The 17,112-nt window shown below is 51.8% G+C and overlaps 1 protein-coding gene across 1 annotated transcript; it reads left to right on the forward strand.

Moving 5' to 3' along the window:
- Positions 1–3,047: 3,047 nt before the first annotated feature.
- Positions 3,048–16,296, forward strand: LOC133350681 (sphingosine 1-phosphate receptor 5-like). The gene is made up of 3 exons (XM_061565305.1): positions 3,048–3,436; positions 13,170–13,986; positions 15,733–16,296. The coding sequence occupies exons 2-3, from the start codon at positions 13,180–13,182 to the stop codon at positions 16,294–16,296; spliced, it is 1,371 nt and encodes a 456-aa protein (XP_061421289.1). The 5' UTR covers positions 3,048–3,436; positions 13,170–13,179.
- Positions 16,297–17,112: the final 816 nt, after the last annotated feature.

The raw sequence follows: 17,112 nt of genomic DNA on the forward strand, positions 1-17,112 counted from the left end.
GAAGTTCAACATACGTTGCCATACACAGTGGCGCATTTGGATCTGCGGATGAAATGCGCCTTACCAATGTCAATTATTATTCTTCATTACTTCATTATGAATGTCAAGCGTGGATTAGTGTGTGCGTGTTGTATTTATATTGGTTTTCTTTTTTTTAATCACGTTCATTAAAAAAAAACAAGTTTATTGCTTTTGCGAAATTATGCAACCAATTGCAGGTTAATAAAACATCGTGAAAGGTCACCGGACGAAGGCCAGAAATGAAAAATGTACCACGTCATCTTTAATGCAGCTGTGGTTTTTTTTGTTTATCAACTCTCTGCACGACAGCGATATTATTTTCAGAAGCTCCACTCAACGAAGAGAAAGGGCATTGGCAGCAGCAATTCATGACGTTTCCTAACAGGGCAATCAATGTTCGTTCGATTTCAACAAAAAATAATGACCCCAAGTTGCGGCCACGTGCCCCAGCGGTCAAAGCGCCGAGATGCCACCGCTGAGAATTCTAAGGTTCGACTGCCGACCAGTGGTCACCTGTGCTTCAATCTCGATCCCAAGTGGAGCACCGTTCTTACTCCTCGCCTCGCCGCCACTGAGGGGAGGGTGCGCATCGTTTGGTTGTGGAGCCGATCTTGAGAATTCTCAGAGGTGGAATATTTTTACATTTTTGCCAAATTTAGCGCAGAATTGAAAGTGATTGATTGATTGATTTATTTTGGTGACCGGGTGAGTCTATGGGTCTCTGGGTCAGTGGACCGGTCTCTAAGTTGCTGGTGTCTTGACTGAAACCATGAACCCGGTTTAATCACAAACGCCTTCAAGAATTCCAACCCGGGGAAATCTCAGCGGTGCCAGTCCAGTGAGCTGATTTAATTGCTCCATCTCTGCGTGGTCCCTCCACCCCACCCCCTACCCCGTACGGAACCCGTACACAAAGCGGTGCTTCGTGCCGTCTCGCTCGTTGTCTTCATTTAACGCAGTCTGCGAGGACACACAAGATCCCTTTAACGTATTGCGGGGTCAGGTTTTTTTTCTCCTACACCTGCTTGCCACATTTCCCCCCCCCCCGCCTTGAGAACACCAGGAGGTGATCGGACAGCAAGTTTGATTCCTGCAGCGTGCGTACTCTTTTGAAGCAAGCCGCTAATGTAACGTAGTCTCGCCACGTTTAGGCCAGTTTCAATACGATTATATTCATACATACTGTACGTTGGGTTTGGAAGGATGCTGCCGCGGTGTTAATGGTCAGCGCACTGCACTTGCAATCCAGAGGCTGCTGGTTCGATCTGACGGCGCGGCAGTTAAAACGGTGCAAGTTTCAGCAGTATCGGCAGGTATCGTAATTCATATTCGATATTTTTTGGAGTCAGCGCTAATAGCGAGTTTGTAAAGTTGCCACGTGATGAAAAAACGTGGCCCAATGTATTACTGCTTCAGTATCCAGAACAGTTCATACAACAAATAACGACGCAATGCCCCGATCCACAAATACAAAGGAGACGACACAGCGATTCACCTACTCGGCTTGCTCCCGATGTGGTTATCTGGCATGTGAAATTGTAGCTGTTGTTCTGCATCTACAACAGCAGCCATACGCAAGAAGAAGTATACTGCTTCAGCTGCCACCAACCCTTTGTGTTGGAGAGCGATCCTCACTAAACGGGGTACAGATGCTTCGCTGGCATCATCAGGATACTTGCCAGAATTCCGTCGGGTGGAGGAAGGTGCAACGACACACATTTTACTCGCACGGATATGACCTCCCAAAATAATCCATGTATTGGTCGCAAAAGCCGATAGGTCTTAGATTCACATTTCGGTCGTTTGATCATACTTCACCAAGCCGGTCGTCTGACCATTCTTCAACACTGTGACAGAGCGGAAATCTCCGTTTGGTTACAAAAATGACTTTGGCGTTAGATAAATTGCTCATCCCTGAAGTGCCATTGTGAGAAATGCTGACGAATATTTTTTTTATCCAACTACAGGGGCTTCGAGTTGGCACCTTTTAACCAAGCAAACCCATCGTATGGGTGCCACGGTGGCGAGATGTTAACTACCTCGCCTGGTACGCAGGAGGTAGTGGGTTCGATCCTGCTGTATATTTCGAGTTTGCATGCTCTCCCCGTGGTCGCGTGGATTTTTCTCCGGGTCCTCAGGTTTTTCCCTCCACGTTGAGAAACACGTGCTTAGAGTATTTGCCTGCTGTAAACAATTCCATGTGATCACAATCCACTTCGCTGAGCCTTCATGTGAAGAGCTTTCTAGCTCATTGGGCTTTACCTGCTAGAATTAAATACAAAAAATAGTTCAATAGTGTAGGTTGTAGATGCTACCGATATTCCTCGCTGCGCGCACTGAAGCAGTAATACATGATGTTAAAGTGTTCATTAGTGGTGATGGTGGTGGGGTGATTAAATTAATATGATCTGGCAAAAGTGGACATGGAATTAATTATTATTTTTAATCACGTAGTGATCGTGCTCAAACATAAGTACCCGCCCCTTGAAAATAACTTCTAAGCAATCTAATTACCAAGCCGTGTGCGTGTGCGCAATTTACATCGCTCAAGGCTCCAGGGAGAACATCCCCGAAGCGTTTCGATTTATTTATTTATTTTGGGGACACGTGACCTTGCCGCGTGAAGCCATGCAACGCGCCTTCTCTTCCCGGGAAAACAACAAAACACGAAGATTCTCCCCCCTGCGTGGAGCCTTCGCAGACTTTTGGGGCAAATGCTGTTGGCGAGCACCTATGAAGAAAGCTTGCACGTGGACGGTGGCCAGAACCACGCCCGGCCGCCTTTGTCTCCCCCAGTGATGATGATGATTACGCATTGCATCAGGTACTCATTTAAGGCTGAGTCGACCTAGGGGAATGTCCAGGACCGGTTCAGATCGTCGTCACCGGTGTTGGTGACGGTGAACAGGATTTCAAACTCGGGTGAAAGGGTTCGTAGCGCAGCGCGTGCTGACCGCTACACTGCCGCTCTCTCGCTCTGTCATTCTCCACCCACTTCCCCTCCCGCCCACACACACAGAGTCACACACACTATCGCCACCGACCAACTCCGCCAACCATTCCCAAAGCCCTTCTAAACAGCACCCTTTTACGCACGCATCAAGTGTCCGAACCGTTCGGTGTCTGCAAAGGCATCTTGCTGAACACAAGTCAGAACCGGGGACCTTTCGCCCCAAAGCGTCGTCTCTCTTGAAATCCTGTTTCCTTTTCTCATTGACGACGAATGTGTCGTGTTGGAATTTGTTGCTGTTCGTGCTTCTGCACCACCACCACCAACCATTCACTCACCACCGACGCAGCAACAGCAGCAGCGGCAGCGGTGGCATCACGCAGCACGCTTTTGCCCATGAAGATTGCCAGGCCACTGGCAGTCGGGCTTGCTCGGCACCCACTCGGAAACTCGCCTTGATCCCGGGTAAGGTGCGTCTCGCGGTCCGAACGAATGTCAATTCTCGATTTGAAGCTTTCGTGACTGCAAGGATTCATACTCTTAGGTTCTTTCGGTAAAGTCACGTAGGTAAAAAAATAATAATAATAATAATAAAAGAATAAATGAAAATAACTACATTAAATCTCGACGTTTCGGAAGCAACACAAGCCTCCGTCATCAGGTGTAACTGCTCCAGTAAAACTACTTTAATTTAGTTCTTTTCATTAATTATTATTTTATTTTATTATCATTCTTATTATTTTACCTACGTGACTTTACCGAAAGAACCTAACGGTCCGGACGCATGTCAGTTGGTTGTGTTGAGGTTGTTGGTGGTGGTGCTACTGAGAGACTAAGTAAGCCCACCACCACCATCACCCCTTGCCATAGAAATGTGGAATTTCCACACTTGGCTCACGGCCGTCGGTGGAGATGAATTCCCCAACCCCACCGCTGTGCTCGTTTGATCCGGGAGACTTTCTCACGGCCAGATATCGTTGTTGTTGTTGTTGACAGTCTGCAACTCCCCAATGATGGCCATATCTCGTTGTTGTTGTTGTTGACAGGCTGCAACTCCCCACTGATGGCCATATCTCGTTGTTGTTGTTGTTGACAGTCTGCAACTTCTCACTGATGGCCATATCTTGTTGTTGTTGTTGTTGACAGACTGCAACTTCTCACTGATGGCCAGATCCCGTTGTTGTTGTTGTTGTTGACAGTCTGCAACTCCCCAATGATGGCCATATCTCGTTGTTGTTGTTGTTGACAGGCTGCAACTCCCCACTGATGGCCATATCTCGTTGTTGTTGTTGTTGACAGTCTGCAACTTCTCACTGATGGCCATATCTTGTTGTTGTTGTTGTTGACAGACTGCAACTTCTCACTGATGGCCAGATCCCGTTGTTGTTGTTGTTGTTGACAGTCTGCAACTCCCCACTGATGGCCATATCTCGTTGTTGTTGTTGTTGACAGTCTGCAACTTCTCACTGATGCCCAGATCCCGTTGTTGTTGTTGTTGTTGACAGTCTGCAACTTCTCACTGATGCCCAGATCCCGTTGTTGTTGTTGTTGTTGACAGGCTGCAACTTCTCACTGATGCCCAGATCCCGTTGTTGTTGTTGTTGACAGTCTGCAACTTCCCACTGATGCCCAGATCCCGTTGTTGTTGTTGTTGACAGTCTGCAACTTCCCACTGATGGGCAAAAGCCTCCCGGATTTTCTTCCATTCCCTCCGTTCCCCCAGCAGCCGCTCCTAGCCGGGCACGGCCTCCGAAACTTTGCGATGTCGTCCCTATCCTGCTGCTGCCCTCTCTCTCTCTCTCTGGCCATCTCCCCCCCTCTGCCTTCCACCTGCCCTCTTGCTCCCAGGGTTCTGCACGTGAGTTTCGTCTCTCTGTCTCTCATCAGCTGTTCTCATCCAACGCCCTTGCCGCCCAGTTGGCACTGCTTTAACAGCGGCAGCAGCGGCCGCATCGCCACTCGCTAGCCCCTGTCCTTGACCTTCATCTTTCCCGAATCCAAGATGGGTTTCCTGGAGGCTGTTCTGATGTTCGCTCTGCTGTGCCACAGTGATCGGGAGACTCCGCGAAAAAATATATTATTTCACATCCTTGAGAAAATGAAACGGTGGGAAACATCGTCTTGGCGAAACTCGCATCGTCTCTGGTGGAGACATTGCCACGGTTTTCTTTTCCATTCACAAAGATAAAACAGAATGGAGCCTTCGACAACGCACTGATCAGTTCCATAGACAATTTGACGGTTGTTACGGTGATTGTTCGCTTATAAACGCGTGGCGGTGTTCACGCTGCAATGCGTTTTCGTTTTAGATTTGAAGTTTTCGTGATTACAAGGATCCATACTTTTTGTTTTTTCGGTAAAGTCACGTAGGTGAAAAATAAAATAAATTAAAATGAAAACAACTAAATTAAATCACGACGTTTCGGAAGCAACACAAGCCTCCGTCTTCAGGTGGAACCGCCACAGAAAAATTGCTGTAGTGATAAAGAGAGCTGTTTAGAGAACCGTGATCATATAGGGTAAGAGGGGGGGAGGAGCCAAGGAGTCAAGGGGGGGGGGATTAGCTAATTAATAGTTAAGATAAGAGTAAGTGTAAGAGAAGTGAGGTAGCCTGGGCAGACACAACATTGGGGTGCGGATATTAGGGAGGGTGAGCGTGGGGGTGGGGTGTGGGCTGGGAGGTGCGGCATGGTGTTCAAACTGAAGCTTTATGATGCAGGGGGCGGGAGTTGAGCTGGTTGATAAGAAAGCGAAGTTAAGCCGATTAATGGCATCCTTTGTTATGCTGCAGAGGAGTAAATTAGAGTTGCTAGGGAGCTAAGCTTGCACGCTCGAAACAACGAGCGGCAAATTTCCAAGTGATGAGAATAAGCAGGGCTTGGAGTCAAATTTCTTAGTGATGGTGGTGTGTAAAGCTGGGAGTAAAAGGCTGGGAATATGGATATGAATATAAACTAGCTGCTAAAGTTTAACTTGGTTAATGACATCCTTGCAATGATTGTTTAATTTGAATCCATCCTCTCGGTTTAAGTTATGTCTATGTTTGTATATCTGGATGGCTTCATGGACAAATCTTTGGTAGTAACCAGGAGGCTTGCAGAGTACTTTGGTATCGGAGAAAACAATATCATGAGAACCCGCAGTGTTGTAACAGTCGTCAGCTACGGCCGAAGAATTCATCCTACCGTGTTTCAAATCGGACTTGTGCTCGCGAATGTGGTCAGAAATATGTCGTTTCGTTTCCCCGATATAACAACCACCACAGATGCAACTCAGTTTGTAGACACCAGGGTACTGTAAGTCAGGAATGACATCCTTTACGGATGGGATCAGATCACGGATTTTGTGTACTGTACTGAATTGTACCTGGATCTTGTGTTTGTTTAGAATTTTGGAAATCTTTTTGGTAACGCCTGCTGTGTACGGCAACGTAATGATTTTGATCGAAGTCTCAGGGGGTTGTTTCTCCACGGTAGGAGAAACAGCTTGGCGGATAGTACGGTCCGAGTATCCATTAATCTTGAGGGCCAGGTGTACATGTTCTAATTCACTGGCCAGGTGGTGTTGGTCAGAGATGCAGTGGGCCCTATGGTGTAGTGTTTTGATGAGGGAATTCTTTTGTGCGGGATGGTGGTGGGGATCATGCTTCAGATAAGAATCTGTGTGGGTGGCCTTCCTGTAGACAGAATGTCCCATATTCCCAGCCTTTTACTCCCAGCTTGACACACCACCATCACTAAGACATTTGACTCCAAGCCCTGCTTACTCTCATCACTTGGAAATTTGCCGCTCGTTGTTTCGAGCGTGCAAGCTTAGCTCCCTAGCAACTCTAATTTACTCCCGTACAGCATAACAAAGGATGTCATTAATCAGCTTAACTTATCTTTCTTATCAACCACCTCAACTTCCGCCCCCTGCATCATAAAACTTCAGTTTGAACTCCATGCCGCACCTCCCAGCCCACACCCCGCCCCCACACTCACCCTCCCTAATATCCGCTCCCCAATGATGTGTCACTTCTCTTACACTTACCCTTATCTTAACTATTAATCAGCTAATCCCCCCCCCTCCGACTCCTTGGCTCCTCCCCCCCTCTTACCCTATATGATCACGGTTCTCTAAACAGCTATCTTTATCACTACAGCAATTTTGCCGTGGCGGTTCCACCTGAAGACGGAGGCTTGCGTTGCTTCCGAAACGTCGTGCTTTAATTGAGTTGTTTTCATTTTAATTTGATTTTTTTACCTACGTGACTTTACCCAAAAAAAATAAAAGTACGATGCGTTTCCGCTGTAATGCGGTTCTCCCACGAGAGAACTACTTCGCACAACGCACGCCGTTACAACGCGTAACGCGTGCCCCGTCACTACGCGGTGTCTGAGCCATCGACAAGGAACTACTTTCTTGAGCTGCGCTGAGCACTACGAGTAGAGCAACGCGGAATGATACGGTAACAGGGCGGCTTACCCTCTCACGGCGTGTGCGTGCGTGTGTACAAGTAGTAGCACTACGTCGTATCTCACCAGACTTCATTGTTACATTATTCGGAGCGAAATTTTTTTCGCTTAATGCAGTTTTTTTTCTCTGCACGCGCAATTTTTTCAGGAATGCATCCACTGCACTCCCGCGTTAAACAAGGACTTACCGCATTGAGTGCGTACGTGGGTTCTGCACCGGGCAACGATATTTGCGAGATTAAGTCGCCCGGTCACTCGAGTTTGATTCCCGCACACGGTCAACATTCCGGACAATTGTCCGAACCGGTTCTGGGACTGTCCGAGGTGCGGTGTGTGAAAATTGGGGAGACAAAGGCGGCCGGGCGTGGTCGTGTGGCGCCGTGTGAGCCTTAATAGGTGTTCTCAAAGAGCACCTGCCCCCGACGGTATATGTGGACTATACGGGGCGTCTTTATCTTTGTAAGGGTCCCCTATGCCCAGTGGTGGTGGTCAATCACTGGGGACTTAAATGTCGACATTCCTGGCGAGATGGGCAGAGGAGATGTAGTGAGATGAGAGAGATGTAAACAGGAGATAGTGGAGTGGTGAGATGGGAGATGTAAACAGGAGATAGTGGAGTGGTGAGATGATGAAGATGTAAACAGGAGATAGTGGAGTGGTGAGATGAAAGATGTAAACAGGAGATAGTGGAGTGGTGAGATGAGAGATGTAGACAAGAGATAGTGGAGTGGTGAGATGAGAGATGTAAACAGGAGATAGTGGAGTGGTGAGTTGAGAGATGTAAACAGGAGATAGTGGAGTGGTGAGATGAGAGATGTAAACAGGAGATAGTGGAGTGGTGAGATGAGAGAGATGTAAACAGGAGATAGTGGAGTGGTGAGATGAGAGATTTAAACAGGAGATAGTGGAGTGGTGAGATGAGAGATGTAAACAGGAGATAGTGGAGTGGTGAGATGAGAGAGATGTAAACAGGAGATAGTGGAGCGGTGAGATGGGATATGTAAACAGGAGATAGTGGAGTGGTGAGATTAGGGAGATGTAAACAGGAGATAGTGGAGTGGTGAGATGAGAGATGTAAACAGGAGATAGTGGAGTGGTGAGATGGGAGATGTAAACAGGAGATAGTGGAGTGGTGAGATGAGAGATGTAAAAAGGAGATAGTGGAGTGGTGAGATGAGGGATGTAAACAGGAGATAGTGGAGTGGTGAGATGAGAGATGTAAACAGGAGATAGTGAGTAGTGAGATGGGAGATGTAAACAGGAGATAGTGGAGTGGTGAGATGAGAGATGTAAACAGGAGATAGTGGAGTGGTGAGATGAGAGATGTAAACAGGAGATAGTGGAGTGGTGAGATGAGGGATGTAAACAGGAGATAGTGGAGTAGTGAGATGGGAGATGTAAACAGGAGATAGTGGAGTGGTGAGTTGAGAGATGTAAACAGGAGATAGTGGAGTGGTGAGATGAGAGAGATGTAAACAGGAGATAGTGGAGTGGTGAGATGAGAGATCTAAACAGGAGATAGTGGAGTGGTGAGTTGAGAGATGTAAACAGGAGATAGTGGAGTGGTGAGATGAGGGATGTAAACAGGAGATAGTGGAGTGGTGAGATTAGGGAGATGTAAACAAGAGATAGTGGAGTGGTGAGATGAGAGATGTAAACAGGAGATAGTGGAGTGGTGAGATGAGAGATGTAAACAGGAGATAGTGGAGTGATGAGATGAGAGAGATGTGAACAGGAGATAGTGGAGTGGTGAGATGAGAGAGATGCAAACAGGAGATAGTGGAGTAGTGAGATGAGGAAGATGTAAACAGGAGATAGTGGAGTGGTGAGATGAGAGAGATGTAAACAGGAGATAGTGGAGTGGTGAGATGAGAGAGATGTAAACAGGAGATAGTGGAGTGGTGAGATGAGAGAGATGTAAACAGGAGATAGTGGAGTGGTGAGATGAGAGATGTAAACAGGAGATAGTGGAGTGGTGAGATGGGAGATGTAAAGAGGAGATAGTGGAGCGGTGAGATGGGAGATGTAAACAGGAGATAGTGGAGTGGTGAGATGAGAGATGTAAACAGGAGATAGTGGAGTGGTGAGATGAGAGATGTAAACAGGAGATAGTGGAGTGGTGAGATGAGAGAGATGTAAACAGGAGATAGTGGAGTGGTGAGATGAGATGTAAACAGGAGATAGTGGAGTGGTGAGATGGGAGATATAAACAGGAGATAGTGGAGTGGTGAGATGAGAGATGTAAACAGGAGATAGTGGAGTGGTGAGATGGGAGAGATTTAAACAGGAGATAGTGGAGTGGTGATATGAGAGATGTAAACAGGAGATAGTGGAGTGGTGAGATGGGAGATGTAAACAGGAGATAGTGGAGTGGTGAGATGAGAGATGTAAACAGGAGATAGTGGAGTGGTGAGATGGGGGAGATGTACACAGGAGATAGTGGAGTGGTGAGATGATGGAGATGTCAACAGGAGATAGTGGAGTAGTGAGATGATAGATGTAAACAGAAGATAGTGGAGTGGTGAGACGAGGAAGATGTAAACAGGAGATAGTGGAGTGGTGAGATGAGAGATGTAAACAGGAGATAGTGAAGTGGTGAGATGAGAGAGATGTAAACAGGAGATAGTGGAGTGGTGAGATGAGAGATGTAAACAGGAGATAGTGGAGTGGTGAGATGAGGGATGTAAACAGGAGATAGTGGAGTGGTGAGATGAGGGATGTAAACAGGAGATAGTGGAGTGGTGAGATGAGAGATGTAAACAGGAGATAGTGGAGTGGTGAGATGAGGGATGTAAACAGGAGATAGTGGAGTGGTGAGATGAGAGATGTAAACAGGAGATAGTGGAGTGGTGAGATGAGGGATGTAAACAGGAGATAGTGGAGTGGTGAGATGAGAGATGTAAACAGGAGATAGTGGAGTGGTGAGATGAGAGAGATGTAAACAGGAGATAGTGGAGTGGTGAGACGAGGAAGATGTAAACAGGAGATAGTGGAGTGGTGAGATGAGAGAGATGTAAACAGGAGATAGTGGAGTAGTGAGATGAGAGATGTAAACAGGAGATAGTGGAGTGGTAAGATGAGAGATGTAAACAGGAGATAGTGGAGTGGTGAGATGGGGGAGATGTAAACAGGAGATAGTGGAGTGGTGAGATGAGAGATGTAAACAGGAGATAGTGGAGTGGTGAGATGAGGGATGTAAACAGGAGATAGTGGAGTGGTGAGATGAGAGATGTAAACAGGAGATAGTGGAGTGGTGAGATGAGAGATGTAAACAAGAGATAGTGAAGTAGTGAGATGAGAGATGTAAACAGGAGATAGTGGAGTAGTGAGATGAGAGAGATGTAAACAGGAGATAGTGGAGTGGTGAGATGAGATGTAAACAGGAGATAGTGGAGTGGTGAGATGAGAGATGTAAACAGGAGATAGTGGAGTGGTGAGATGAGAGATGAAAATTTTAAATATATGAGCAAGTTTCAGGAAACGACCACACTGTCAACGCAAGCAAGCTTCCAAATATACCACCAATATCACCACAAATGTCAAAATCACCCCCACCATGAGCTGCAACCACGAACACCACCACTGCAACCTTCGACATCACCACTAACACCACAAACCCGCACCACCACCGTCGCCACCACCGCCAGCACCGACATGACCACCACCAACATCACCACCACCACCGACAACAACAACCACCATTTGCCCTGGTCGAAACCACATTGGGGCTCCGCAAGCCTCTTCTCAGCATGCCTGGCAAGGCGATGCTGAAAAATCTTGCCAGGACCTTTCCCGGCACACTGAGGGAGATGCCCCTGTCCTGTAGTTGTTACAGTCACCAGGGTATCCTCCCAATCTTGCGGAACCCATCCAGTGGTCCAGACCGCTATGATATCGTATCGGGCAGTCTGCACACAAATTCCACCCTCCCTCAGCATTTTGTTTAGAGGTCATCTCTGCCCAGCGCTTTTCCTGGTCTAAGACTGGATCGCCTTCTGTACTTCCTCAACAGATGGTACTTCAGCCAGCCACTCACGGGGGGTGACAACTTTTTCAAATATTTGAGGCATGGCAGCCTCAGCAGGGTCATCCGCGACCCATGATGTTTTCCAGGCTGAGGGATTTCCCCTCCTCCAAGATCTCACAGAAATGCTCAGCAAATCTACAAATCTGTTCCTGAGAGTTGGAGATCGGCTCACACTTAATTCCAATAAGGATGGTGATATGTGTGGCCCTGCAAGTTACTTTTTGTTGGTGTTAAAGATTTGCGATCGCGGGCTACTGAGGAAGACTCCATCTCCTCAGTAACCCGCGACCACCACTAATCCTTGCAGTGCTGCAAGGATCTCCGAACCTCTGAGCGAAGGCTGCGGTAAGCCTCCTCATTCTCTGACGTGCGATGCTGTAAACGATGAGTGGGCCTGTCGCTTTTTCTCAGCCAGCCTGAACACCTCCTCCATCAGCCAGGATATCTGGGGAGGTCTGGACCATGTACCCAAAGCAGCCATTGGAGCTGCATGAGCCACAATCCTAAACCTTGCCCATTTATCCTTGGCATCAGGGGGAGGGGGGTATAATGCCAACACAAGCTGCAAGTGGCAATGCAATTCTCTATTGAAACTTTCATCAGCTGAGAAAATGCCACTGTGGATTTGATTGGGGTCCTATATTGACACCCACCACTGAAGTGGAAGAATGGACGGTACAGAATGGCATCTTACAGATAACAAGCCGATGGTCAGTGGGCAAATCAGCTCCATGGTAGGTCCTGCTGTCAAAGACATGGGCCCGCATCTGCTGTTCCATCACTACATAGTCCAGCAGATGTTCTTACTTGGACCCGGCGTGCATCCATGATGTTGTGTAAATGCGCCAATGATGGAACAGCGTGTTGGTGATTACAAGCCCATAGGTTGCACAGAAGTATAGCAGCATCCTACCCTTGTTATTGAGCTGATCTGCTCCATGCCTTCCAATCACTCAAGTCCAGGTGCCAACATCATGACCCACTTGGGAATTAAAGTCACCCAACAGGATAACTCTCTCCCGAGGGGCCACTTTAGCTAGCACCTGTGACAGGTCATAGAAGGCATCTAACTCATCGGCCTTGCCTGCATTCCTGGGGCCATAAGTAACCACCACCACCAATCCTCATCAGTCCACCAGACCCCCTGGATCCTGCAGAGATCCAGACAGTACCAGTCCAGCTCCCGACAAAGGAGTGGCAGCCTCTCCTCTGCAGTAAGCATTCTAACATTCCACGTAGCCACTCACAGTGGCATTTTATCATTTCTGAAGGAGCTCTGAGGGTAGGGATTCAGTCTCCTGGCTCCGCCCAATGGGGTTTCTCCAGGAGACGTCATAGAAGCCTGTCCCCCCGGTGCCACCGGCACAAGCTTAGTACATTTTTCCACGTAGTTTAGAGGTAGTTAACTTGAAGGTGGAGGGTTACCAGCCCTTTGTGCCCATCCAGAGCGCCCATTTGGCCCGCTACGGTGGCTATAAGCACCATGAGGGCTATAGCCGATTCGAACTGGCCTTTCCTCCATGGCATTGCTCACATCCACCACAGCGCTACTGTCCAGGACCACCGAGGAGATATGGGGTTGCTTTTTGCCAGACACTGACACCACCACCGCCACCACTACCACCGACACCACCACCACTGCCACCGTGAAATCACAGCAATGACGGCAACTTCCCATAACCCCCCCCTCCTCCTCCACCCTTATCCCGCGCAGACTCAACAAAATGGCGGACGCGGGCCCCTACTGGGATGCGGGCCTGGTGCGCGTGCACTACAACTACACGGGCAAGCTGAGCCGGCCGGCTTCCTCACGGGGCCTCGGCGCGGCGGGGGCCCTGCTGCTCGCCGTCTGCGGCCTCGTGGTCGCCGCCAACTCGCTGGTGCTGGCGTCGATCGCGTCGCGCCGCCGCCTGCACACGCCGGCCTTCGCCCTCCTCGCCAACCTCGCCCTCTGCGACCTGCTCGCCGGCGCCACCTTCTGCGCCAACGTGCTCCTGTCGGGCGGCGCGACCCCGCGGGGCCTCACGCCGGCGCTGTGGTTCGCGCGCGAGGGCAGCGTCCTGGTGGCGCTGGCGGCCTCCGTCTTCACGCTGCTCGCCGTCGCGCTCGAGCGCCACGTCACCATGGCGCGCCTCAGGCCCTCGTCCTTGCCGCCCGCGGCCTCCGGCGGCAAGGCCGCTGGCGGGCCCGCGTCGCTCCTGGCCCCGGCGGCGTGCTGGGCCCTGGCGCTGCTGCTCGGCGCGCTGCCCTCGATGGGCTGGAACTGCCTGGGAGCGCTGCCCACGTGCTCCGCCGTGCTGCCCCTGCACGCGCGCTCCTACCTGCTGTTCTGCGGCTCGCTGCTCACCGCGGCGCTCGTGGCCATCGCGGGGCTGTACGCGCGCATCTACTGCAGGGTGAGGGCCCGCCTGGCGCGACGCGCCACCAGGAGAGAGCTCCACCCCAGGTCGGAACTGGCAAGCGACGGCCGCGGCGGCGGTGGACGAGGCGGCGGCAGCGGACGAGGAGGTATCGGAGGAGCGGCGGTGGCGGTGGTGGTCGCGGCGGTGAGGGAGGTAGGGGGAGGGGGGGTGGAGCACTGGCGGGGGATGTTGTTGATGAGGGAGGGCAGCGCCCGCGCCTCCACGAGGAGCTGCGACGCCGAGAGGTTGTCTGGGAGGCGCTGGGGTGCCGCCAACGGGGTGAGCGGCCCAGGGGCTCCTTCCCCCGGGGGACATCACCACCACCAAGCTCCTTTGCCGGCACCGACTGCTGCTGCTGCTGCTGCTCCTCTTCCTCCGCCGCTCTGTCGCGTCCGGAACGCTTCGCTAAAGGAGCAGCCCGAGCTCAGGCGCTGGCGGAAATGCAGCGACGTCGCCGCGTCGTCGTCTACGACTCCTGCTGCTGCCAAATCTGCTGCTGATGATCATGATCATGATGATCATGCTGCTAGTGACAGCGGTGGTGTCGGTGGTGGTCGTGCTGGTGTTAGTGGTCGTGCTGCTAGTGAAAGTGGTGGTGGTGGTGGTCATGGTGGTGTCGGTGGTGGTCGTGCTGGCGTTGGTTGTGGTCGCGCTGCTAGTGATAGTGGTGATGGTCGTGCTGCTAGTAATAGTGGTGGTGTCGGTGGTGGTCGTGCTGCTCGTGATAGTGGTGGTGTTGGTGGTGGTCGTGTTGGTGGTGCTGGCGGTGGCGGTTGTGGTCGTGCTGGTGGTCGTTATGCTGCTACTGCTGGTGCTGGTGGTTATGCTGCTACGTGTGGTCGTGGTGCTGGTGGCTATGCTGCTACGTGTGGTCGTGGTGCTGGTGTTGGCCGTGCTGGAGGTTGGGCAAGTGGTGGTGGTGGTTGCTATGCCGATGCTGGTGGTCGTTATGCCGCTGGTGGTGGTCGTGCTGGAGGTGGTGCCGCTGGTGGTGTTGTTCGTGCTGGTGGATGTGGTGCTGGTGGTGGTGATGGTCATGCTGGTGGATGTGGTGCTGGTAGTGGTGATGGTCGTGTTGGGAATGGTGCAGCTGGTGGTGGCGGTCGTGCTGGTGGTTGTAGTGCTGGTGGTAGTGGTGATGGTCGTGTTGGGGATGGTGCCGCTGGTGTTGTTGGTCGTGCTGGTGGATGTAGTGCTGGTGGTGATGGTCGTGCTGGTGGTGGTGGTCGTGCTGGTGGTTGTAGTGCTGGTGGTGGTGGTGGTGATGGTCGTGTTGGGGATGGTGCCGCTGGTGGTGTTGGTCGTGCTGGTGGTTGTAGTGCTGCTGGTGGTGATGGTCGTGCTGGGGATGGTGCTGCTCGTGGTGGTGGTCGTGGCTCCAGACGTTGTAGGACAGCACGGGAGGGCACCACAAAACTCCTGCGATATGCTGAGGATACACCGCGCGCACTCGCAGTCCGGACGACGACACCACAACCATCGCCACCTCCTCAACCAGCGGCTGGCGACTTCTCCACCATTTCTCCACCTGCGCCGCCATCTCCTCCGGCTCCTCAGCACCATCAACACCTGCAGCAGCAGCACCAGCAGCGCCTGCAGCAGCATCAGCAGCGCCTGCAACAGCACCAGCAGCACCTGCAGCAGCACCAGAAGCAACAGCTGCAGCAAGAGCAGCAGCAGCAACAGCAGCAGCAACAGCACCAGCAGCAGCAACAGGACCAGCAGCAGCAACAGGACCAACAGCAGCACCAGCAGCAGCAACAGCAGCACCTGCAGCAGCAGCAACAGGACCAGCAGCAGCACCACCACCAGCAGCAGCAACAGCAGCAGCAACAGCAGCAGCAACAGCAGCACCACCAGCAGCAGCAGCACCTGCAGCAGCAGCAGCAGCGTCAGCGCCGCTCGTCGGGCCTGCGCTCGCTGTCCCTGCTGCGCACCGTCTCGGCGGTGCTGTGCGTCTTCACGGCGTGCTGGGCGCCGCTCTTCGTGCTCTTCGTGATGGACGCGGCGTGCGGCAGCGCCCAGCGCTGCCCGCTGCTGCTCAAGGAGCGCTGGTTCCTGCTGCCGGCGCTGCTGCAGTCGGCGCTCAACCCCGCGGTGTGCGCTCTGGGCAGCCGCGAGCTGCGCCGGGCCCTGCTGCGGCTGCTCGAGGCGACGCCGCTGATCGGCCGGCGCTGGCGGCACCGGCGACGGCGCTGGTGGCGGCGCTGGTGCCGCTGCTGGGACGACGGCGCCGGCGAGGAAGGGGCCGGAGGCGCCGCGGTCGGCGGAGATGGCGCCGGGGGCAGCAGCGCCGGCGACGACGGGGGACGCGGGCCGAGGGGGCGGAGGTCCGGAGCCATGTACAGCCGATCGTACAGCGACTCCGCGAGCCCCGTGGGCGGCGGGGGGGCCAGCTCACCCGCCGGGCCGTGGCGGCCGAGCGCGAGCGTCGCGTGAGGACGGGGGGGGGGGGTGATGAGTGGATGGGTGAATGAGTAGGTGAATAAATGGGTAGGTGAGTTAGTGGGTAGATTAGTGAGTGGGTGAGTGAATGGCCATGGGTGAGTGAGCGAGTGAGTGAGCGAGTGAGTGGATGGGTGAATGAGTAGGTGAATAAATGGGTCGGTGAGTTAGTGGGTAGATGAGTGAGTGAATATATGGGTGGGTGAATAAGTAAGGGGTGTGTGTGAATGGGTGAGTGAGTGAGTGAGCGAGTGAGTGGATGAATAGGTGAATAAATGGGTAGGTAAGTTAGTAGGTAGATTAGTGAGTGGGTGAGTGAATGGCCATGGGTGTGTGAGTGAGTGGATGGGTGAGTGGTGTACCTGCAATTTCACCAACTCCTGGACAGAGCAACTGAGTGACTCTCAACTGCCTCACGCCTTCCCGAGTTCTCGATTTCCCTTAGCAAAAACGTGCGCGCATTAGATATCATTTTCATCGTCGTCATTGTTATTACTCTACGGAGAACCCAAATCTCAGATCGCCGCCCTTTCATCGGCTGCACGCTGTCGGCGAGCGAGCGGGGAGATGCCGGGAAGCGAGGCCATCGAGCCGGTGAAATGATGAGCAGGTGATCACCATCACGGCGGCCAAGACTCCAAACTGTTTTCATTTTTGTACTTATTTTACCAGGTGAACGCCCCACTGAGCTATGTAGCTCTTTTTTTCAGAAGTGACCTGGCCATGTCCTCGCGTCATCACGAGGACATTTCGAGCAGCCTAATCAAACGCGTGATGCTTTAACATCATAAGGCCTCCTTTGCCAGTAGC

This window comes from Lethenteron reissneri, chromosome 4 (genome assembly GCF_015708825.2).
Source record: "Lethenteron reissneri isolate LAM-NWPU_2019-01 chromosome 4, ASM1570882v1, whole genome shotgun sequence".
NCBI classification, from domain to species: Eukaryota; Metazoa; Chordata; class Hyperoartia; order Petromyzontiformes; family Petromyzontidae; genus Lethenteron; species Lethenteron reissneri.

What these genes read in the sequence shown, in the direction of transcription:
- LOC133350681 (XM_061565305.1), top strand. Translation starts at nt 13,180, where the DNA reads ATGGCGGACGCGGGCCCCTACTGGGATGCGGGCCTGGTGCGCGTGCAC. An exon ending in TCGGAGGAGCGGCGGTGGCG is followed by an intron (nt 13,987 to 15,732) that starts GTGGTGGTCGCG and finishes CAGCAGCACCTG; the next exon opens with CAGCAGCAGCAGCAGCGTCA.